The sequence below is a fragment of the Schistocerca cancellata genome, chromosome 1 (assembly GCF_023864275.1).
Source record: "Schistocerca cancellata isolate TAMUIC-IGC-003103 chromosome 1, iqSchCanc2.1, whole genome shotgun sequence".
Classification (NCBI taxonomy): Eukaryota; Metazoa; Arthropoda; class Insecta; order Orthoptera; family Acrididae; genus Schistocerca; species Schistocerca cancellata.
This window is the reverse complement of record NC_064626.1, coordinates 986508884-986534139: the sequence shown is the minus strand read 5'-3', so window position 1 is coordinate 986534139 and position 25256 is coordinate 986508884. Positions and strand designations below refer to the sequence as shown.

The window sequence follows — 25256 nt, the reverse complement described above, 5'->3', positions numbered from 1 at the left end:
TGTCTTGTTACATGCAGAACTACTGACATCAAATGCGATACCATTTGACAGCATTTGTCAGTATACTGGATCTCACAATACTGCATACACAATGTACAATTAATTCAATGACAATGTTATTTTTCCTACAAATATTCATGCCTTTACACAGACTTCCACTGTTGTAAAACAATAATGGAATTCTCCGATGAAAAAGTATGTATAATAAGGGAAAGGTAACCACTTACATAGTGGACTAACTCGTGGCACACACAAACATGCAGTAGACAACAGCTAAAAGTAGTTTTCACACTCTTCCCCTTTTTCTAGTAAGAGTACAAATGTTCACACAGACTTCCAAATGCACACAGTCACAATAGTGGCGAGACTGATAATAGTATTCTGATTACTGAAAGCAATTGCTTGTGTACACGTATTTGAGGGGGGGGGGGAGGTGATGCATGAAGAGAGAGACAGGCACAGGAAAGCATAAGGAAGAGTGGCGGAAGCAGGCAGTATCCATATGGCCCCTGTAGTGACAAATCCAGCTTTACACTGCAGATGGGGCGTTCATGGGTTGCGTGACTGAATGGAAGAGGCTCCTTGACATGCAACAGGTGACAGCTGTCTAAGTGGATGTACTGTTGGTGGTTGTTGGGATTGATATGAACAGACATATTTAGCCCTATGAGAGGTGGACATCAACATATAGGCTCATTTAGTTGAGAAGGACCAAGTAAGTGGATTAAAGAGGTGTAAAGGTTATGGAGGCTGGAGCAAAGATGCTGATCTCCAACACTCAGGGGCCTCCTTCACTATGTCCATTCATATCAAGCCCACCAGCCACCAATAGAACCTCCATTTTGACAGCTGTCACTCAAACCACGTGAAGAAGCCTCTACCATACAGCCCTATCACCCATGGAGTCTTAAAATATACTTATAACCTTACCAGAGCTTTTACTTTCAGACACTATTCCATCCAGCCCATTCAAACACAGATCTTCCATGCCATCTCCTCCTCTTGGTACCAATGACCCTGTTCACCAGCCACTGACCGGCACCCCTTTGCTCACCAGATACCACTGTAGCCTTGAGAAGCTCAAGCACATCCTTCACGAAGGCTTGGACTACCTCTTGCCATGTCCTGAGATAAGGGATATGCAACTCAAAATCTTGTCCACATTATCCAAAGAAGTGTTCTGCCACTCTCCCAACCTACAGAAAATCTTTGTCCATCCCTACTCCCAATCCTGCAACCCACGAGTCATTCCCCTGTGGCGAGCCCAGGTGCATGACCTGTCCCATCCACCACATCCTACTGCAGTCCAGTCACAGACATTTCGTACCCTATAAAAGTAAGGACCACCTGCAAAATCAGCCATATTATATAACAGACATACTGAAATTGCTACACAGTATTCTATGTGGAAATGACAAGTACCCAACTATTTACTTGCAGGAATGGCCACCACCAAACTATTAAATGAAATGAAATGATCGTATGGCATTGTTGGCCGGGAGGCCCCATGTGGGGGAAGTTCGGCCGCCATATTGCAAGTTGTTTTTAGTTTACGCCACTTCGGCGACTTGTGAGTCAATGACGACGAAATGATGAAGGACACACAACACCCAGTCATCACGAGGCAGAGAAAATCCCTGACCCCGCTGGGAATTGAACCCAGGACCCCGAGCACGGGAAGCAAGAACGCTACCGCAAAACCAATATGGAAAACCGCAAACTTGACCATCCAGTTGCTGAACATGCTGCAAACTACAACACAAATTACTTTAACAGCTGCTTCACTACTCAGGCCATCTGCATACTCCGTTCTACTGCCTTCTCCCACCACTCTTTCTCCACCCGTCCCAAGTGTGTACACATGCAGTCCCCCCCTCCCTGACCCCTTATTTCCACTCTCCTCCCTTGCCTGTCTCCCTCTACACTCTTCCCCCGTGCCCTTATATTCCCTACACTCTGAACTCGTGTGTGTGCCCCCCCCCCCCTCCCTCCCTCCCCAGTCTCCATCTACACAGGCAGCTGCTTTCAATAATCAGTCGAGAGAGAGAGAGAGAGAGAGAGAGAGAGAGAGAGAGAGAGAGAGAGAGAGAGAGAGATATCAAACACTAGTTACGACTGTTTTCTATTACACATTTCTGTGCACCACATGTCAGTCTTAAGTCATCTCTAAGTGATTACCTTTCCAGCATTTTACAGTATGTTTTTGTTATTAACACATGAACTTACCAAAAGAGGTATCTGTTCTTACAACTAGGAAAAACGATCCTGTAATGTTCATCTACAGTATTGGTGGTGTCCTGCTGAACAGAGTTGTATTGATTCAATATCTAGACGTAGTGTTGCGAAGTGACACGAAATGGAACTAGCATGTAAGGTGCAGAAAGGTAAATGGTCAACTTGGGATTATTGGGATAATTTCAGGCAAGTGCAGCACTTCTATAAAAGGGAATGTATATAGACCATTACTGCGACCATTCCTCAGTCCTGCTCAAGTGTTTGGGATCCCACTAGAACAGATTAATAATGCTTTGTGAACTCAAATGAGAATCTCTGGAGGGAAGACAATGTTCTCTTCATGAAATGTTTGTGGAAACTTAGAGACAGAATTTGCTGCTAACTGCAGTGTGATTCAATTGCTGCCCACCTACATTTCACACAAGACTGGGAAGACAAGATAGAGAACTTTGTGCTCTTACTGAGGCACACAGACAATCATCTTCTAATCCCTCCATTTTCAAGTGGTACAGGAAAGGAAATGACTAGCAATGACACAACGTACCCTTGCCATGCACTGTATGGTAGCTTGCAGAGTATGTATGTAGATATAGCTACTGCTTGTACAGACATGTACATGTCATTGAAACATAAGTACATTGGAGCTGGAGTCTGCAATACCTTACACCCATTAAGCTTTGCCATAAAGCATCCATTTCATCTTTTTTAACAAAATTTTATGGTTATTGCTCACAATGGACCAGTCTTGTTTCAAACTAAGTGACTGCCCCTTTAACAGAAACACATGGGAATTGGGTAGACAAATTGGAATTGCGTGCAACAACATATTACCACAAATAATTATTCATCCCAAATTATGTTTCGAACTATCAACCCTCCAGTACCTCATTAGTTTATCAGAGTAAATATGTCCTAAAATTCTGTAACACCTTCATAAACACTGGTAACTATTTGTAAGACATTGTTATTATCCATACCCGCCAAACCACTTTCACAAGTTTACCACATCACTTAGATGCTGTTTCCGGCGTTTGGGGCATTTTACAGATGAACTCTTAGATTTTCAGTTGTACTTTGTATTTAAACCTGTGAAATTTTAAGGTAAAAAAGATCTATTAACATCATCAATTTGTTCCTATTACATTTTCAGATGCCTTACAACTATTTATTGTTGTTACTATTATTATTATTATAGGTTTGAATTTCATTTTATTACAAAGCCCTTCTATACATATCACATTATGTCCTCAGAAAGTAAACGTAAATAAGTAAACTTATATCTAAGGAAGTTAAGGAAGTAACTATACTCAGAATGTTGACAACTTATAAATTTTTGCCTTTAATGAATAATAAGATACACTGATGTGAACAGTGAGCAACTGCAAATGGCGCACTTGCAAAAATTTCCAAGGCTCAACATTCCTGAACAGCTGCTACACAATTTCAACATCATTTCAATAAAAGAAATTCAAAATGTATTATAGATACACGAATAATCAAATTTAGAGATATCAAATCAAAGTTTAATTTCAACTATGTCAAATTACTTGAAGTAAAAGGTAAAAATGATTACGATTAATACTTGATTAATGCAAACCAGTTTAGAATTACATTATCAAATAAATGCTCAGCATGAACTCTAATCTATTTCCAGTTGTTGGAAGTGCAGTATGTGTGTCTCCCTCAACAGCTGGTTTTTAGTAATATAATTTCAACACCAACTGTGTTCACATTTGAAATTATGGCACACTAGTTGCACCAAGTGTCGTAATAGGCAAATATATGTCGTACAGTGACAGGAACTCAACTGCAAAGTTATCTTCAACAGAAGTAATGTAATGTCCACAAGTGGCAATCATGCAAATCACAAGGAATAGTATATTATTTTTCAAAATATTTTGTTGTATTTGGGAATCGTTCATTTGTCACATCAGAACTTGTGCCTACATTGTCCTGGAAAGACAACTTCATCTGTTCACGATAAGCAGCCTGAAGCTCTAAATCTTCTCCAGCTGCTTCCATATCTGGTGTCTCTCTTATTCCAGCACTTGTCACAGCATGTCTTACTCCATCTGTAATCAAGAAATGAATTTTATGAACATTTAACTCATATCAGCAGTAAACCTATTAGTCTCTCAGTACAATCAAATAGATGGCCTTATCTGAAACAATAAAAATGTCTGTACAAAAACCAAGTATGTTGTACTCCCATCTGTGATCAAGAAAGGTCCTTTAGAAATATTTCACCCACATCAACAGTAAACCAGTTGGTATCACAGTACAATCAAATAGATGGACTTAAACAATGAAAACTTCCTGTACAAAAATCAAGTTGATTTCACAACACAGATCGCACAATTTTGAGCCTCATTCACACAACTTAAACATCCACTACTCACTTACTAACCATTATACACATTGTATTTTTAAATATAATAGAGGGAAACATTCCACGTGGGAAAAATATATCTAAAAACAAAGATGATGAGACTTACCAAACAAAAGCGCTGGCAGGTCGATAGACACACAAACAAACACAAACATACACACAAAATTCTAGCTTTCGCAACAAACGGTTGCTTCGTCAGGAAAGAGGGAAGGAGAGGGAAAGACGAAAGGATGTGGGTTTTAAGGGAGAGGGTAAGGAGTCATTCCAATCCCGGGAGCGGAAAGACTTACCTCAGGGGGAAAAAAGGACAGGTATACACTCGCACAAACACACATATCTATCCGCATATACACAGACACAAGCAGACATTTGTAAAGGCAAAGAGTTTTTTTTTTTTTTTTTTTTTAAGGTGTATTTAACATTCAGCATAGGTTTATATTCCTACCGTTACTGGATCTTACAGACAACTGGTATGAAGCTTCAAAAAACTTGCAAAATACTGCACCGTAATTTCCCAACAATGCTATAGTGTTATGTGTGCCAGCCATAAACTGGCTGTAAATATGTTTACAACTAGAGTCAAGGACAGCACTAAATGTATTTTTCAAAAATACTATGAATGGAAAGGTACCATATCTGTAAAGAACAAAATGCCCAAACTTCTCAATTCAGTCTATGTAATCGTAGGTATCAGCAACAACAAGGCATGTGCAGATAATCTATTTCTCACAGATGCTGTATTCTGTGATGTTAGAAAGAGCATTTGCATGCACGGGTTGTTTTGAGTATCAACATCCTGCTTCTTTGAGGAAATGCCTGCTATTGGAACTGGATTCTTTGAGGGAGCTGCAAAAGCTGTAAATATTTTAGATTATAATGACACATGTCCTCTGCAGGAGGTATTTACACAGAAATTTGCAAACTATACCTGTGGCTAGTAATATAATTGTTCTGATTCATATTGGTTGTTTTCTGTGTGATAGATTTAATGTAATCAACCAGAGGCACTAAGCTAGCAGAAATAGCATACAATAAAAGTGATAAGGATATTATAGCCCTCAACACAAACTTAAAGTACACTGACAGTGAAGTGTGAGAATATATATGGTAAAGACGCAGATAACAGCGGCAGCTGGGTCATACTGCACATATTGATAAGCAAAGAGGCAAGTTCACCTCTCAGTCTCCTGTCTCCTGGTTAGTAAGGTCCAGACGCAATACAACACTGGGCACTACACACCATAAATAAATGAGTAAACAAAAAATAATTCACAATAGCTTTTGTGATCAATAAATGGATTATACTTAAACTTTACACTATTTAAAAAACAGCTTTAGGTTGCACAGTGTTCCTTATTAAATCAAGAACGACACATTTCACCCGGATAGGGAACCCTCAGCTTATGTTTTAAAAAAATCAAAATACCTGATAATGCTGAATCCATACAAGACACACAGTTCTTGAGTTAATAAAGAACTACTTTTTTAAATAGTAGCAATAATAAAGCTGCCGTATCACCACGCCAAGATGGAATGTAATAATTTTTAACTTTACACATTTCTGCAATGTCCAATTCCATGTGTTTTTGATGTAGACTTAAGAAATATTCTACCTATTGCGCAAAACTTCATTTAGGATAATATACACACAATCGTATGATATACTTCTCACAAATCTTATTTCAACTGTTTATCATCATATATGAACTTGTACAATCATGCTCTAAAATTTTAATTAATTTATTCCATAACAAACAGACTTTAGAACGAACAAAGGTGTGAGGGCTAAGACTTGTCTCAAGAGCGTAGGATGGGACAGAAGGGCAGTACAAGAGGTAGAATTGGCAGACATAAGAGGAGAGGTAGCAAACTCTTCTTATCAGAGTAGAAGTAGGAAAGACCCAGTGACAGGCTTATCCAGAAGAGTTTGGAGTTGTTTAACTTGGGAGGACTTCTATGGAAGCACAATGTATCCACTGTAATGTTAATTTTCATGGGATTTAATGAAGCAACAGCGAATATGAGTAAATCATTTTGTTTGCCTCTTTGAGGCGAATTCAGCGACTTTTTGAGGCATTCTGCCCGACAATTATTAACAGAGATATGATGCAAATTAAGAATGGCAATTTTTCACAGCTTACAAAAACATTAATCACTCACAAACACCAATAGCTACAGAATGTACAATCTCAAACGAAAGAGAAATGTTTGCAGTTATGATTAAATTATCGTTGAAATATTCAAATGACAAGCTATATGACACGGAATTTTAATTATTTGAAAACGCAAATGTAACACTTATTCTATTACACATACATTAGATATGATAGCAGCATATGGTAACCCCACAAATTTCCTCCTCATATTTGTGCAGAATAGTTACTGTTAATATTTATTTAGTAAACAAGTGCAATTTCATTTAAATTACAACAATATAAATTGGGCGTCATTCAAAATTGATATGCCTGATGTCAATAGTAAAGGCACCATCTTCAAAGGTGACTGAAAACTCTTGTTACATTTTTGCATGTTTCCTTTCTGTGTAGTATTTCACGTGAAACTGCTATTTATGTTTTCGCTGTTAATGAGATCTACAAGGTATAAATGCATGTGTAATGTCTGAGAATAACTGCATTAAACTGCACATCTTTTGGTATATGTAGCTTTCACCACCAGTCCTCGAACTTTTTTAGCAATAAAATCATTTTGAAATATTTAATATTTTATGGAATCCTACAATTGGTAAAACTGGATTTTATGGCCATTTTTTAATTATGAGGGCATGCTGAAAGGTAACCCCTCCAAATTTTTATTCTGTTCTCAGTATCAGTTGAGGTATTATATTTCACGCATATTACACAGTCAACTTTCTGGCTTCAGTGAGAGAAGTTTTAACTCTCTGCCGCTAGAGGGCTCAAAATTATAGTGCAACAACAACTTGGTGGTGTTGAATGTAACTATTTCAATGCTTGACAAAATTTTCAGAAAACTGAAAGCACAAATTCGAAGAGTTTATGTGCATATGGAGCATGCTCTCCTTCAGCATGACAATGCCATACCACACACGAGCACTGAGACATATGCAACAAGCCAATGCCTTGGGTTCACTATCATTAATTGTACTCCATACAGTGCAGACTCCTGCTGGAGGTTTGAGTCCTCCCTCGGGCGCGCGCGTGCATGTGCGGTCCTTAGCACAAGTTCGTTTAAGTAGAGTGTAAGTCTAGGGATCAATGACCTCAGCAGTTTGGTCCCTCAGACACAGACACACAGACACAGACACACAGACACACACACACACACACACACACACACACACACACACACACACACACACACACACACACACGACTTTGCCACATCCAATTTTCCTCTATTTCCAAAATTTAAAGAACACCTTCGAGGACTTTGCTTTCATAGTGATGAAGTGATGCAAGCACAGATGCAGCTGTGGTGCAGTCAACAAATCTAAACATTCCACATTGACAGTATCAACAAACTGATCTCTCATTATGAGAAATGTGTTGTCACCAGGGTGACTATTTTGTGGAATTAATATGTAGGCTAAAGATGTAGAATGTTAATGAAATTCGTTTTATTTAAAGACCTTTAAGAGCTTTAGCATAAGAACTTTGAAGGTATTACTTTTCAGCATATTCTCAGACAATAATTTAATGAAAATCGTACAAAAATAAGTACATTATGGATTACTGACTTCTACAATGCTGTACAAAACAACGCACAATAGTAAAATACACTGTACTGATTCCAATGTAAATTGATAAAATTGTTTCCATTTAATGGAAGATACGAAGGTTTTTATTTCTGACCGACTGTTCATCATGAAGTTTTATAGATAACAGTTGAAGCTGCACGTCACGTTCATTATCCAGCCTATTGTAGTATTTTATCTATGCAGCAGCATATGCTGACAATCCCATTACACACAATTATGTTGTTGGGAATGGTAGCCTATCTGAATATATCTTTCCTATACAGGATTCATAGATTTTGTTTGACATATTTTCTGGCTTCTGCAAATTTAGTACTAAAAGATTCTGAACCCATCGATTCATTTTTAGTTTTGTATGTATTCTGCTCTTCAGGAACATATGTCTCAAAAGACACGCGCATACCGAGGGAACGTTGAACCAGTTCTTCAAATATTTTATTTGGTAATGCTGCTGTCTCACTAATGAACACTTTCACGGTTAAAAAGCTTTCTAGTTCTTTCTTCCCAACACAAACAATCCAAATATTAATTTTTTTGAAGACTTATTTTGTTATTAGTATTGAAAACTGTTGTTTGTTTTCCTTGTATAGATAGATTTAAACTCATTAATTTTTCCAAATATATGTGCTGAAAACGCTAGTCTGAACAACTCTTATCACTCAATTGGTTTTACCTTAAAAGAAGTGTGTGTTATAAAAGTTTGTAATTCAGAACTTAGTTCGAATAACTTTGTAAATCTTCCCTGAAGTAACAATCTAACCTCGGTGTGCAGCAGAGCATTTTATATCTGCTCCCATAATCTTCACACAATATTGAAAACATTCAGCACTGACGAGAGTGGAATTAATGTAACCGATCATTTTGACTACTTCATCAAAAACCAATCTTAGATTTGAAATCTTGTTTATCACAAGCTCTTGTTCATACAGGATACAATAACTGGGTGATTTACTTATTAGTGATACTGCTCCTTACCAGTCACTGCCTTGGCCCCGTCTGTACAAATATTGACACAATTGGAGGGTTTGTTTGAACAAATTTTTAATTGTGCTAAAAATTTCTTTTCCAATAGAGTTAATTGGTAGTGATGTGAACATGACAAATTGTCTTTGAGTGAACATTTATATGGATATCGTACAATTATGAGCAACATGACCAGTCCAGCAGTGTCAGCTGACTCATCCAATACGAATTTGTCATTTTGAAGATGACCAAACAGCTTTTATTTGATACAGGCTTCAAGACTGTCCATTCAACACAAAACAGTGTCACTCAAAAGTGGCACTGTAGAAACGTGCTTTGCAGATTTTTCATCAAGCACGTTGTGTTATGTCTGCTGCGTATGGTTTTATTAAATTCTCAGAGACAGTGTGTGCTTTGCTCACTTGTGCAATAGGATAGCTGACCAAATACAATGCATCCATGACTTTTTCATTCATAGTTAGTGTTGCATACTTCATAGTCTTTTGGCTTCATAATAATAGTTCTTCCTTATGTATAAAAAGGTCTTCATTTTTATCTTTGCAATCAGAATGTATAATGTCTAAATGTTGGCATATCTTAACAGGTGCCACGGACTGTACAATTGTTATAAAGTAGCTTGCTACATAATATGCAGAGAGGTGAGCCATTAGAATCAACTACACCTTTTGAGGTATTTGTGGACGAGAGAGAACTTAGTGGAATGTTCACAGCATATGTAGATGATTTTTTAAATATATATATGTAAATAAATACACACACACACACACACACACACACACACACACACACACACACACACACACACACACACACACACACAATAGACGGACACATTCCACGTGGGAAAAATATATCTGAAAACGAAAGCGCTGGCAGGTCAATAGACAAACATACACACAAAATTCAAGCTTTCGCAACCAACAATTGCTTAGTCAGGAAAGAGGGAAGGAGGGAAGGAGGGAAGGAGGGGGAAAGATGGAAGGATGGAAGGATGTGGGTTTTAAGGGAGAGGGTAAGGAGTCATTCCAATCCCGGGAGCGGAAAGACTTACCTTAGGTGGAAAAAAGGACAGGTATACACTCGCACACACTGTGTGTGTGTGTGTGTGTGTGCGCGCGAGCGCGCGCGCGCGCGAGAGAGAGAGAGAGAGAGAGTGTATACCTGTCCTTTTTTCCCCCCTTAGGTAAGGCTTTCCGCTCCCGGGATTAGAATGACTCCTTACCCTATCCCTTAAAACCCACATCCTTTTGTCTTTCCCTCTCCTTCCCTCTTTCCTGATGAAGCAACCATTTGTTGCGAAAGCTTAAATTTTATGGCCCAAACTCTTTGCCTTTACAAATGTCTGCTTGTGTCTGTGTATATGCGGATGGATATGTGTATGTGGGCGAGTGTATACCTGTCCTTTTTTCCCCCCTAAGGTAAGTCTTTCCGCTCCCGGGATTGGAATGACTCCTTACCCTCTCCCTTAAAACCCATATCCTTTTGTCTTTCCCTCTCCTTCCCTCTTTCCTGATGAGGCAACCGTCGGTTGCGAAAGCTAGAATTTTGTGTGTTTGTTTGTGTGTCTATCGACCTGCCAGCGCTTTTGTTTGGTATATATATATATATATATATATATATATATATATATATAATAGAAGGAAACATTCCACGTAGGAAAAATATACCTAAAAACAAAGATGATGTGACTTACCAAATGAAAGTGCTGGCAGGTCGACAGACACACAAACGAACACAAACATACACACAAAATTCAAGCTTTCGCAACAAACTGTTGCCTCATCATTATATATATATATATATATATATATATATATATATATATATAGGGTTATTACAAATGATTGAAGCGATTTCACAGCTCTACAATAACTTTATTACTTGAGATATTTTCACAATGCTTTGCACACACATACAAAAACTCAAAAAGTTTTTTTAGGCATTCACAAATGTTCGATATGTGCCCCTTTAGCGATTCGGCAGACATCAAGCCGATAATCAAGTTCCTCCCACACTCGGCGCAGCATGTCCACATCAATGAGTTCGATAGCATTGTTGATGCGAGCTCGCAGTTCTGGCACGTTTCTTGGTAGAGGAGGTTTAAACACTGAATCTTTCACATAACCCCACAGAAAGAAATCGCATGGGGTTAAGTCGGTAGAGTGTGGAGGCCATGACATGAATTGCTGATCATGATCTCCACCACGACCAATCCATCGGTTTTCCAATCTCCTGTTTAAGAAATGCCGAACATCATGATGGAAGTGTGGTGAAGCACCATCCTGTTGAAAGATGAATTCGGCGCTGTCGGTCTCCAGTTGTGGCATGAGCCAATTTTCCAGCTTGTCCAGATACACGTGTCCTGTAACGTTTTTTTTGCAGAAGAAAAAGGGTCCGTAAACTTTAAACTGTGAGATTGCACAAAACACATTAACTTTTGGTGAATTGCGAATTTGCTGCACAAATGCGTGAGGATTCTCTACCGCCCAGATTCGCAGATTGTGTCTGTTCACTTCACCATTAAGAAAAAATGTTGCTTCATCACTGAAAACAAGTTTCGCACTGAACGCATCCTCTTCCATGAGCTGTTGCAACCACGCCGAAAATTCAAAGCGTTTGACTTTGTCATCGGGTGTCAGGGCTTGTAGCAATTGTAAACGGTAAGGCTTCTGCTTTAGCCTTTTCCGTAAGATTTTCCAAACCGTCTGCTGTGGTACGTTTAGCTCCCTGCTTGCTTTATTCATCGACTTCCGCGGGCTACGCGTGAAACTTGCCCGCACGTGTTCAACCGTTTCTTCCCTCACTGCAGGCCGACCCATTGATTTCCCCTTACAGAGGCATCCAGAAGCTTTAAACTGCGCATACCATCGCCGAATGGAGTTAGCAGTTGGTGGATCTTTGTTGAACTTCGTCCTGAAGTGTCGTTGCACTGTTACGACTGACTGATGCGAGTGCATTTCAAGCACGACATACGCTTTCTCGGCTCCTGTCGCCATTTTGTCTCACTGCGCTCTGGAGCGCTCTGGCGGCAGAAACCTGAAGTGCGGCTTCAGCCGAACAAAACTTTATGAGTTTTTCTACGTATCTGTAGTGTGTCGTGACCATGTCAATGAATGGAGCTACAGTGAATTTATGAAATCGCTTCAATCATTTGTAATAGCCCTGTATATATATGCTTGTCACCTTATTTTAGACTATTACACACTGACAAGAAGAGGTTCCCAGGTGTGTGTGATTGTTTTTTTGAAACTATTTACACCCTGCAGCCATTCAGCCCAGTGGCCCATATTTTGCGTGATATTTGGGAACCTTAAAAATGATGTAGTACACAGTGGTGTTATGGTGTAGTGACTAAGGTACATTCTTAACATGCAGAAGGTTGTGGGTTTGAATCCTGTCAGGTGCTAGAAATCATCTTAGTTTAAAATTTTTATTTAAATAACTTTGAACATTATTTTTATTCATTTAATTGTTTTAAATGCAATTTTTTTTACAATTTCTAATATTTTGGTACATCATGTTAACTATTTCATGTGCTCTTATTTTGTCGTGAAAAAAGAAAGATCAGAAGGTCTGTGCATGTGATTTTTATTATTTCACTATCACAGTATTTAAAAATTGTGATCTATCAGTAAAAAAAAAGTACGAAATTATCTATTTACATTGGCTATGCAGAGGTTTCAATAATGTCATTTTCATTGCAAAAGGTACATTCTATTGAATGGCAATCATCACACAAACATTTAAAAAACAAATTCTTATTGCACCATGGGGAAAATAATGCAGATGAAGATTTAAATTAAGGAAGGGGTTATTAATAAAACAACATTTCAGCAATATGAGGAATAGAAACCCACACAGTAGCGTTGATGAAAATATAAAAATGACAAAACAGAAGAAATTATACAAAAAATAAGTAAAATTCATATACACAAATACTCCAAATGGTAAAAAAAGGTTACAAAACAAAATAAGAGCAAATCAAATAGACAACATGATTTAAATGACATGGCGAAGGATTAGTAATCTAAAAAATTACATTTGAATCAATTAAATAAATACAAAGAATGATAAGTCAATTCGATAAAGATTTGAAAATTTTTATCTTCCACACAGCCCCCCCTTCCCCATTTTAATTACATAAAACAACAACAGTGATATCTAATAATTACATAGTACTCATGTCACAGCATGTGACACATCTTTTAAGATAACTGCAAACAAACAACTGGTGTTGTGTCTGAGTAATAGTTGTTCAGAGTCCAAATAATCACACTTATCCTGTTTAAAAAACTTTGTACTATTTTGAAGAAATTTAGTTGATATGGAACTTGACTCTCTTGCACTGTTGGTTCATGCACGTTCAGATTCTTTCTCTAGCTGACTTCTGTCTTACCACGTGGGCAATTATTCTATATTCTTCACAAGGATGGTTAACAAGGAAACAGGGGAGGAGAGAAGGGGAAAGGACTGTGCAGGTACATTGGTGGGATAGAAGATTTATTTAATGCTGGTGAGAGAGCAAGGAAGAAAGGAATAGGCAGGTGGAGGGCAGGGGTTTACATGAACCAAGAATGTGTTGATAGTGTTGGTAGGAAGAATCCAGATGGCACAGGAGTCAAAGTGAAGTGTACTGTGTTGGACAGCATGCATAGCAAGGGGTGGTCCGGTTGTCTCTTGGCCACTGTCTGACAGTGACCGTTCATGACTGACAACAGCTTGTTAGTTGCGATGCCCATATAGAACATGACACAGCTGTTGTTGCTAAGATGGTAGATTGTCCTAGCTACTTTCATTGGCAGCCATGATTTTGATGTGGCAGGAGATATCTGTAACAGGACTACAGGGCTGGAGTAGATGGTAGTGGGAAGCTGTATGGAAGAGGTCTTGCATCTAGGCCTACCACAGTGACATGAACCGTGAGGCATTATGGTTGTTGCACTTGGTAAACCTGTTGATGAAATGTTCACTTGCAATACTGCTAAAGAAATATGGGACGAATTACATGCACGATTTGAACGTAGCAGCACACAAAGTTTAAACAAGTTAACTGAAAACTCTACTTTGATCAAGCATGATCAAACAGTAGATGTTAGCACACATGGCAAACTGTAAAGTTTTTCACAGATCTAAGTAACGAATTAGCAAAAGAAGAAGACAAGTGTTGACTGAAAGAATATTAAATGGATAAATTTTATCTGCTGTGTAGGGAAAAGATTTATGGATACAACCTCAGAAAATTAATATCTGAATTTACTTACTGCGAACTCTGAGTGAATGAAGTGCCTGAACAAAATATGACAACAAATACATTTGTTATTTCTAACGTGCGAAAAAGGGAACAAAATAACAGTACGTGAATATTTCAAAAGGGTAAGCAAAATGAAAATTTCTGTATAATAAATGCAGACAACTATATAATTGGGCAGTGGAGTGTCAACAGAACACATGACAGTGCTGATGCAAGGCAGAAGGAGAAGGTCAGCAGAAACAATGTACTCACTTCATACACCACGAAACTACTGATGCAAATAAAGAATACTGTGACAGTGGTGCTACAGAGCAGATTACCCTGAATAAATAGTATGAGGTGTGTTTGCCACACCGCGGCCGCAGCACTGTGGTCGGCTTTCTGCGCATGCGCACTGGGTACCTACATCTGTTGTCTATGCACTGACGCCATTACAGTCTGATTTTTCCTTGTTTATGTTGTGTACCAAGTGTTTAAAGATGCCTCTGATAATCGTTGAGTCCCGCCAACTGTGAAGTACGGGCTGTTATAAGATTTCTTAGTGCTAAAGGTCTAAAAGCGATCGATATTCATTGTGAGATCTGTGCAGTTTATGGAGAAAACATTATGAGTGATGGAATGGTAAGAAAGTGGGCGAGAGCATTTAAAGACGGCTGCACAAATGTGCATGATGAACAACGGAGTGGGCGTCCTTCGGTCATTAATGAAAGTTTGGTGCAGCAAGTGGACAATAGAGTGAGAGAAAACAGATGAGATGCTTTACGATTTATGTTCCAGCACTTGAAGAAACACCTGGGCGGTCAGCGTCCTCAAGACGATGACTAAGTCAAAGCAGTGGTGATGCAGTGGTTAACAAGTCAGGCAGCAAATTTCTATGACGAGGGTATTCAAAAACTGGCACAACGTTATGACAAGTGCCTCAATATTAACGGAAATTATGTAGAAAAGTAGACTAAGGTACAGGCTTTCATGTAAAAATGAAATTATTGAGATATCTTCTTTTTTTTAATTTCAAAATGGTACTTACTTAAAAAACATGCCCCGTACTTTGTTGATATCTCAATTAGACAACAAAATAAGTGGTTAAGTGCTAGAATGGACAACACTTTATATGTGCCAGATGCAAACTTCATTTGTTCTGTCAGTGCTGTCACATGTAATGGCTACAATACAACTTTTTTTCCATGAATGATTTGGTCATCAAAATGGACAACACGTAAAGAAATATTGAAAATATAGAAGGTCGTGAAGATGATGTGTAAAAAAACTGTAGGGAAAATGCATAAATACCATTCAAATTATGAGTCAACTGCTCTATAGTTACTGGCCAGTTAATCAATGCCTATGTTAATGGATCAATGATTACAGACATTCATGTGTGCTCACTACTATGTATCTTTAAAGACAATCATAGGAAACTTCATTGAATTTTATTATGAAGTTTATTATGCATCTAATTTTTAAAGGAAGCTCAAACCTTGGGCATAATGTTAAACAATTTTAATGTGAGTGAAACAAATAATCAAATAATATGGAAGTGAAGGAATTGCTTTTGGGTAAAGGGATGGAATTATCAATTCCCCTATCTTATATCCATAAACAAAATGTAGCTGAACACAAAATTAGAACAACTGCTGAAGCTGCAAATTCAATGCTGAACTCTAGTAGATGAGCCAAAGGAGTGTGGGCTGAAGCTTGCAACACAGCAGTTTATACATTAAATCTTACAGGAATGTCTTCAGTACCAGACAAAACTCCTTTATGAGTTATGATTCAATCAAGTTGCAGGAAAACTTGATCACCTGAGTATTTTTGGCACAGGCTGCTACGTTCATACAAACTTTCCTGCTCAAAGTTTGATGATAAGGCCTTTTTTGGCAACTTTTTAGTTATTGTAACAACTGGCAACTTGTTAGTTATGGTAATGACAGCGACAGGTCTGGTTTACTTGTAAAATTTTGGGCCATGATTTAAAATTAAGCTAGAAGTAGCTTGTAGTTCCTGTAGTGAATTCTGAATTTGATATACATTTGGAAAATTCTCAGATCTGAAATGTAGGGATGTCGTATCTCAAGCAGAAGATACAAAAAGAGTCACACACCTGTTGCTTCCATAGGAAGTCAAAGGGGGAAAAGAAACTTTGTGCACTTGATTCTGTAGGATGTTACAAGTGGAGAAATTGTTACAAACTAAGAGAACTAACTAAGTTCCTGAAAGCAGAAGGTTCTGGATGTTTGAAGAAAAGAGAAGATAAACAGGACAACAAAAGACAATGAAGAAAACCAAGCTCCATGGAAAGTTCTGTATTCTTGATGCTAACAAAAGTTGGTGTTTATGACATAATGAACCAAACTGTTTTCCTGATGTATTGTAGTCAAATGAGAACAAAAAATTGTTGCGAGCTACAAGTGAATAAATTAAATAGCTAAACAGCAATAACGCTTGTCTTTTAATTGAACATCCTAAGAATTCCCAAGTATGACAAAACTATTGGGTTCTACCTGCGGCTATGCGAAATTCATATATGCTATACATGTGAAATGTTTTGAAAGTGTAAAAAATGGTTATTCCAACACTACCAGGGCATAGTGCGATGTATGTTTGGTGCTTTCAAAGTGCCACAAAATGAGAAAATTTACTAAAATTAGTATATTTCAGCAAAATTTATTGCTTTAGTGCCAAAATGTCTGAATGTACAAGCACTACACTAATACTATTTTCATTATATGTATTGAATCATATTATTTTTTCGTTCTTTTCATATATCTAAGCTCTATGTAAACTGAATGGGTTATGGACCCCACCAAAGGTAAATTAATGAGTTGTTTTGTGGCAAGGATAATGTTTTGATACATCATTAGATATCTCTATGAAACAAAGTATGAACGACGCTCTTCAATTTGCAAATTCATGTATCTTCACACTTTTGTTTCCGTAAGTAGTAGCATACAGACGTATGCTTGGATCCGTTATACCAGCATTGTTAAAAAATATGTACTTCAATCGTACATTAAAAATGTTATAAAAAGCTATTAGAAACAGCAAGATTTGTTCGCACATTTAAAATGTCCACTCCTATCTGTTCATCATTTCACTCGCTGCCGAGATCCTACATCAAGAGGTTCGGAGCAGACATGTAGAATTTACGCAATATCCTGGAAGAGCGATCCTGCATTGACATTGTCACAATCAAGACTAAATACAATGGAATTAATGTGAAGCAGTACATAACACAAATTATGAATGTTGACCTTCACTGTATTGATACTGAAGGTCTGCTGATATTGGTACCAGTTAAAGTTCACCCACAATTGTTACCGATTCATAAATTACCTTCAAATTTCTTTCAAATACTCTTTCCCATCAGTTTTTCCAATTATACAAGCAATTATTAATTAACGTGCATTCCTCCATGTATTAATATTCAATGGTGACTGTTTAAAGGACAGTGCTGAGCAAAATATGAACAGACCTTTCAATTGTTGAGATAAAAAGTTCTGAGATAAATTAGTCATATTTTTGTTACAAGAAACTAATGAAACTTTCATTGGGTATTTGTTACATGTCCACGGGATTGGAAATGATAAAAACATTGACAGAGCAAATTAAAATTAAATACTGCCTACAAACAAGAGGAGCCGGGAATGCTGATTTCAGCAGTAAAAGTAGAAAGCTGCTATGCTGGCTGCTTATATGACCGCACTTGGTGTCATCTCTCTGGTAGTAGATAATCTCTTTTTCCTTCCAATTAATATCCTTTATGGAAAGTGCGTTTCTACATAAAAGGTGAAAATTTGTACAAAGTCGTCATTAAAGAGCAAGATAAGTTATTCAAATTCTATGAGACTGTGACAGATAATAATCGAGTTCATTAGTGAATACGCAGATAAACCTACTTTAATTGAAAAGTACCGATACAGATAAAATTTCATTTTTGAGAAAAAAATAAAAGAAATAAAAATAAAAAAATCATAATTTTGTTAAAACCTATTCACAATGGAGTCAAAGGAAATGGCCATTGTTGAAAATTCATTACAAAATGCAATATGCCAAGATGTCTGAAATTTGAGCATGGCAACAGTAGAAGATAAAGCGCCAACTCATTAACTGGCCGATGGCAACGAAAACGAGGTTGGCGTCCCACTATCAAAAAATGATGACACCGGTAATATAACTAATCATAATGTCACTCTTATGGCCTTCGATGAGACAATTTCTCAGTTCTCACTGGGAAACGTTTTTTCAAATAGTGAAACTGAAGGGCACAAAAGGGAAAATTCCTTTGATTACTTGCTCACGACATCACAAATGCAAGAACAGGAAACACGTTCACAAAAGCAATGTAAATACTAGTGAGACACACTATGTGATAAAATTCATGCAACAAATAACACAAAAGTTTACAAAAAACAGGAATTTCAGGAAAGTATAACAACAACAACTTAAGGGTATAGGACAACAGCTTACACAGCAAAATCAGGCATCTTATGTTTTCAAGAATAATATTAGTCAACAGTTCATTGAGGTGAGCAAGACTATATGCACTGCATTACCTGACAAAATATCCGGAAAGTTGACAAAGCTAAGTAAACAATTAAAACAAGAAATAATTACTGACATCTCCCACAATACAGATACGTTAACGAAAAGCGTATCATTTGTAGGCAATAAACAGCAACAACTAGCAGGTGAGTTTTTCAGTTAAGCATAATCCCAAATTCAGGAGATGCAATCCCAAGTGGATAAGCCAGCAAAAAATTAGACGAATGCAGTCAGCGAGCTGCAAGACGTGTGCAAAAACTTACCTAGAGAACTACAGAAGTTGATTCTAAGAGTAGACCAGTGAAGTTTAGAGTCAAAATTTGCCAAAAAATAGAGGTAAGATATGTGCAGATGTAAAGGAAATAACTGAAAAAGCTGAAGCTAGGATGCTGTATCAGGGCTGTATAGTGGCCAAGTGCAAAATTTATGTAGATACAGTAGACGACGCTATAGAAGAGAAAGAAAGTCAATTTCTAGCTAAAACAGATTCAGGTTTAAAGGATGAAGTGGAATGAGTAAGGGGCAGTAGTGCTGAAACTACTGACATTTCAAAACAACATTTGACAGAGAACAAACTCATGCTTTTAGAGAAGTTAGATACTTTCACTGGTTACCCAAAATACATGGCTTGCCCGTCGAAGAAAAATAGCGAACATTGTAGAATGTAGCAACTCTTGCCAGTAGTGGTACGTGTTGACCAAGTGCAGTTGCCATGCACTAACCCACAAGCAAACATAAACATGCCTGTCACTGACAGCATGGCATGTTTGTCAACATTACTTGCAGGGATTACTTAGGCATCAACCTCTGAAAAGAAAAGAGCAAACCCCGTGGTCTTTATTAGAGCATTTTGAAATGTTTTACCTCGTACCTGGCAAGAAGACCTGAAAATTAGATTTGTTGTTGGGCAGATATAAAGGAAATGTGCAAAAATTTGAAAAACAACTCCAATGGCCAAGTAGATTATGGCCAGCCTGTACAATATGTACAGAAACAAGCTACTGGCCATAATCAGCTGATCACTTGGCAATGCCAGACAGCCATAAAATCCACAGACAGTGGAATTTGGCCAGCAAAGTAACACATACAAGCTGAATAACACCCAAAGGCAAAGAGAATTTAAGTCTAGAGCCTCAAAGGATACTAACTGGTGTAATCAAACACCAACAGTCCACATACTAGAAGTTACACCTGACCTAGAGACCGATGCCACCGCGACGCTGGAAAACTCTAACCAGTCATGGTAGGGGTGAGAGTTCTGCAAACTGGTGGGAGAGTGGGGGCATGAGCTTGATTGACACTTGCTTTATCAGGTACACTCAAGGTAGTGATGTGGAAGATGATCTGTATCAAAGTAATGAGAGTACACAGGAAAACTTGACAGAGGGAAAGGTACAAGCTACTATTAAAGCCAAAATATTTGTCCTTGATGTATCCATTGTGCTTGACAGAGGAATTGCAACTAATTTGATGTCACAGGGATTCTTCAAAGAACTGAAGAAACTTGGGCATATATCCACACAGCAAGAGCAAAATTGCAAGGTTCAAACTGCGACTGGTCAGAAATCGAAAGGAGTCAAAATACAAGCCTTAATTCCCATCCAATTCGGACTGTTTTCAGTATGATACAATATTTTCTTAGTAGAGAAATTAATAGTTGATTGTATTATCAATATGGATACATTTAGGACATACCAAGTACAAATGGATATATGAAAGGGCCAATGTGATTTCACCGTAAATAACCAATTATTTGCAATAGACCGAATCAGGGGATGTACTGGTAGATGTGAAACTGAAGTTACAACTTTGAGGTTCAATTGGTAAATCCCATAGTTATGTTTGACAAAACATACAATAACAAACAGTCAGCAGCAGAAGAGGTAAACATTGACACAATAAACATGAAGGTAAGTGAATCAAAGTGCTTGTCTCAAGAACAGCAAGTGGAACTTAGGGAACTGATGCTTTGACCATGCTATGTCCACACACGTAAACACATGGAGCAATTACAACAACTGATGCTTTGACCATGCTATGTCCACACACGTAAACACATGGAGCAATTACAACAGGAAGACACATGCTGGCATAAGGTAAAAGCAAAACTTACGCAAAACGGTGATGAAAAGTTAAATACATTTTTCACTATTCACATAGGTGTTCTGTTCTGTAGGAACCACCCCAAACAAGTACAATGGCATGTGTATTTGGCATAGGAATATGTGTGCGATTTTATATTATACACGCACAATACTTGGGGCAGTAACGGCACTGCAAAATGCACTGACAAAATATGTAAACATTGTTATTTCCCCAACCTTACATGGAGGGTACTACAGATGGTGGGAAAGTTTATTGTCTGCCATAAAGCAAAGCATTCTTACTAGAGGTGGGTTGTTTGCGAACTAACGGGTCCAAAGGAACGGTTCATCAAGATGAATGGAACGAGCAATGAACGAATTCTAAGGAACGTTCTTTCATAGTTCACTTCAGTCGCGGCTTTCTACTTTTTGTTCCTGGGAACGGGAAACGGTCGGTCTGGATCCCACAACTGCACATCGCCTGGTTTCGTTCCAGACTCAGCCCCATCCCCGTCAGTCTCTGTTGCTGCTTTCTACTTATAGTTCCCAGGTACGGGAAACAGTCGTTCTCGTTCCTGCAATGGCATGTCGGCCAGTCTCGTTCCAGCCTCGGTCCCTTTCCCATCTGCCTCGGACTTGCTCACCCAGACTCTTCCTTCTTCGCGTGGCCACTTGTCACAGTTCCACTGCTGACTGCTCGTAGTTAGTTCAGTATAGAGTTGTTCATTTCATTTGCTGCACAAGCCCATTCTAGACGGGTTTCAACCCTTTTTTGAACTCTTTAGTTTCTGGTTCTTTTCGTATTTTATTCAGCATCCATGACTGGCAATTAAAATGTATTTTATAATTATGTAAATTATGTAAATTACATAAAATTACGTGTGTTATGTTAACATACATATTTTCAGGTAACAAAATGGCATATCAGCTTACTTCACTATTTTGATAAACAGCAGAAGAAATACTTATAAAAATACAAGATTTTTTGTTATACACATGCAAATGCAGTCGGCACAGCACACATGAGTGGCCATTTTCCCCTCTTTTTTGATCCCAGATAAAAGAGCATGTCCATTGTTATGGAAGGCAGACCGACTTACAACCGAATGAAGTCTGCGTTCCACAATCGAGTGTCTGGCGTCACATTTTGGAAAGAGAATATGATAACTTCTACAATATTATTTCAGTGGTACAGGGTGGCACACAAAAAATTGGCCCCGAGTACTAGACTGCTCACTGTCACCAACCAATAGACATCTATTGTTTCAAAGCAGTTGTTTGCATTAGCTTATTTGTTATTCCTTCACTGCCTAATTATTACACGTTTATCAATTCTCCTTGTAGCAGTCAACAAATCCTGTGTAATTGGCGAACTGTCTATACTCGGGGTCGGTTTTTCCATGCGCCACCTTATATTATTTCACTGCTATCAGCCACATAACGCTACAGTTGGCTAAATGAGAGGTTTTGCAGAATCACGAAAATTACAAGTGTGTGAGAATTCTGTTATGAATAAAAACTCTGTACTCCAGGGCGGAGGCAAGTGCCCCCTCTTGGCGCCTTCCATTTTCAGTCACCTATTCTACTAATTTTCAATTTTTCATAAGAACCGTATACCAAGCACAATGAATGGTTAACAAGTAAAAATGAACGGTTCCCAGAGCGATCACCACTGAAGTTCCCAAGGATGAATGAGTCTGGCCATCTCTAATTCTAAAATCTGCAAAAAGATAACTACTGGGTTGTTTTGGAAATCAGCCTTATGCAAACACAATTAGTTTATTTTTATATTTACCCAGACATGTTTCGTCACCAATGTGTCATCTTCTGTGGGTCAAATTTTTTTCTTAAAATTACATCGCTAACTTAACTGTATCATTATACATCAATTTTAGTGCTCGTTTTTATCGTCTTTTTGACAGCATGTCATCTGCAAAATTTTCTGTCCTGTTTCGTGTCCCTGGTTGGTGTCTCAATCAGCTGCTATTTAGTGCATTGCTTTCACTCAGTTTTTCCCCAAATTTCCACTCACTACTTCACCTCACATGCACTTACTCAAAATGTGGCGAAACGAGATCTGAGCAGACCCATCTGACAACACATCTGTCAGATATAAAAACAGCATCCTTGCACTAAACATAGGAATCAGCAAACATACATCGGGCACCTGAACTTTGGAAAGACTGTTTTTTTTTTTTTCTGTTGTCTGCTGTATGTTTTACACTTTATTTTTGGTAATTGTTGAACAAAATTTTCTAAAATACAAGTAAAATAAAAATTTATTTTGTAAATGTTTTCAATAGGTATACCATTGCTGGAATTGCATGCTCTTAATTAATCTTCATGGTGTAATGTTTTGTTAAAAAATAAGCATAAATACAATCTGTGGGAATGATGCAATGCCCATCCAAAGGAAGATGACTTATGTCCATGAAAATAATTAATTTGTGTGTTGCTTTTGTAATGTGAAACTTGACTGGGGGGGGGGGGGGGGGGGGGGGGGGGAAAGAACCAACCATTAAAAAATGCTAGTCACAGGAGGGGGTAGGGGGGAGAAGAAGCATCTGCAGTGGCTGCTGGAACTTCTTCCTATTTTTGAAGCTATTCCTCCAGCATAAGGCAGAAAGGCCACAAACTTGAGATGAACGCACTGTATAAAAAAAAGCATATAAAAAGCTGCCATTCATACAATCAGTTCTGACAAGATTACCACACAATGTTCTCGTCTGAAGTTACAAGATGGTATCAAATGCACCTTTTTTTGTATAATGGTGTACTTTTTCTTTAAAAAGTGACAGTGAAATTTGTAAAATTTGTGTAAAAAAGTGAAAAGTGGTACCCTGTGCGTAAAAAAGTGAAAAGTGGTACCCTGTGTGTGAACTGCAAGTACCGGTGTACCATGACAATGTGCGAAAGTCAATCTGAACTATATAAAAGACAAAAATGACTGGAATGCTGTAAAGACCTTCGTAAGTGCTGTAGAAAATGAAATAATGAACACAGACAATAGAAAAATAATGAGTGTGCCAACAGATGACCTAGTGACAATCGATACAAAATACTAAGAACTACTGAGGAAGTATCAAGAGCTACTGGCGAAATATCAAGCTGGAAATAAAATATAATGCAGTGGATCAGAATAGTTGAGTAACTCAAGACAACGCTGTTGTTAATGGTTGTTCTGCACAGAAAACATGGCACATAGGTGGGGGACCTAACTGCATGTAAGTAAAGCCTCAGTTATACCATTACCAAATAAATTCTTGGCAGAAGTTGCAAATTGTTGTAATACAATAAACATAGAGGAGCCAAAAAGTAATGATTAAAATCCCAAAAAAGAGCAAAGAACAAACTTTCCAATGCCAAGATGCAGCAAAGGGTGGCTCCTGTATGCCGACAGTCATGGAAAAGACTTAGCCATACGGATTTGTGAAAACTACATTCAAAGAAATCAGTTTTCGTGAAAGTTAAGCCTGATGCCATGTTAAAAGCAGTGGTGAAGATTATTACAACGGAAACAAGTGAATTGAAAAAGATGCTCATGTTGTGATTACAGGTGGCGGCAACTACATATATAAAAATGAAAGCAAGAGAGCCATGTTATGTTTTTGAAACAAACTGTCAAAACTATTTTGTACAGATGCTGTCATCACAAATGTGCCAGAGTGACACAATTTGCCACATTGGTCATGCGTAAACAAAGAGATCTGATACTACAATTCTGAGCTACAGCAGCTATGGGGAAAGTTGAACTATGTACGTTTGTTAAGACTTAAGTAAAATGAATCGTGGTGAACATAAGACATGGATTCCACATAAATGGAAAGGGCAAGGCCAAGCCAATTTCCAGAAAGTGAATTGTGCAACAAAGATAGCAAGGAGGCGGCTCCAATACCTTTGGATTTACAACCACAAGACTTTTTTTATGATAAAGAACCACAATACTAGTGTTCAAGGAGGCAGTTTGGATATGATCAAGTTGAAGAAAAACCCTGCTCTGAAATAAGTGATCAGTCACTGCAGGACAGTCCTAAAACC

At 38.0% G+C, this 25256-nt stretch overlaps 1 protein-coding gene across 4 annotated transcripts in view; it reads right to left on the bottom strand.

The window, feature by feature from the left end:
• Positions 1 to 3548: 3548 nt before the first annotated feature.
• LOC126088528 (large proline-rich protein BAG6-like) overlaps positions 3549 to 25256 on the bottom strand; it is a 252186-nt gene continuing 230478 nt past the window's right edge. For all 4 annotated transcript variants that reach the window (XM_049906697.1, XM_049906721.1, XM_049906715.1 and 1 more), the window contains one exon: positions 3549 to 4307. In XM_049906697.1, the coding sequence (XP_049762654.1) occupies positions 4117 to 4307 (191 nt within the window). In that variant the 3' untranslated portion in view covers positions 3549 to 4116. The remainder of the gene's footprint in view (positions 4308 to 25256) is intronic.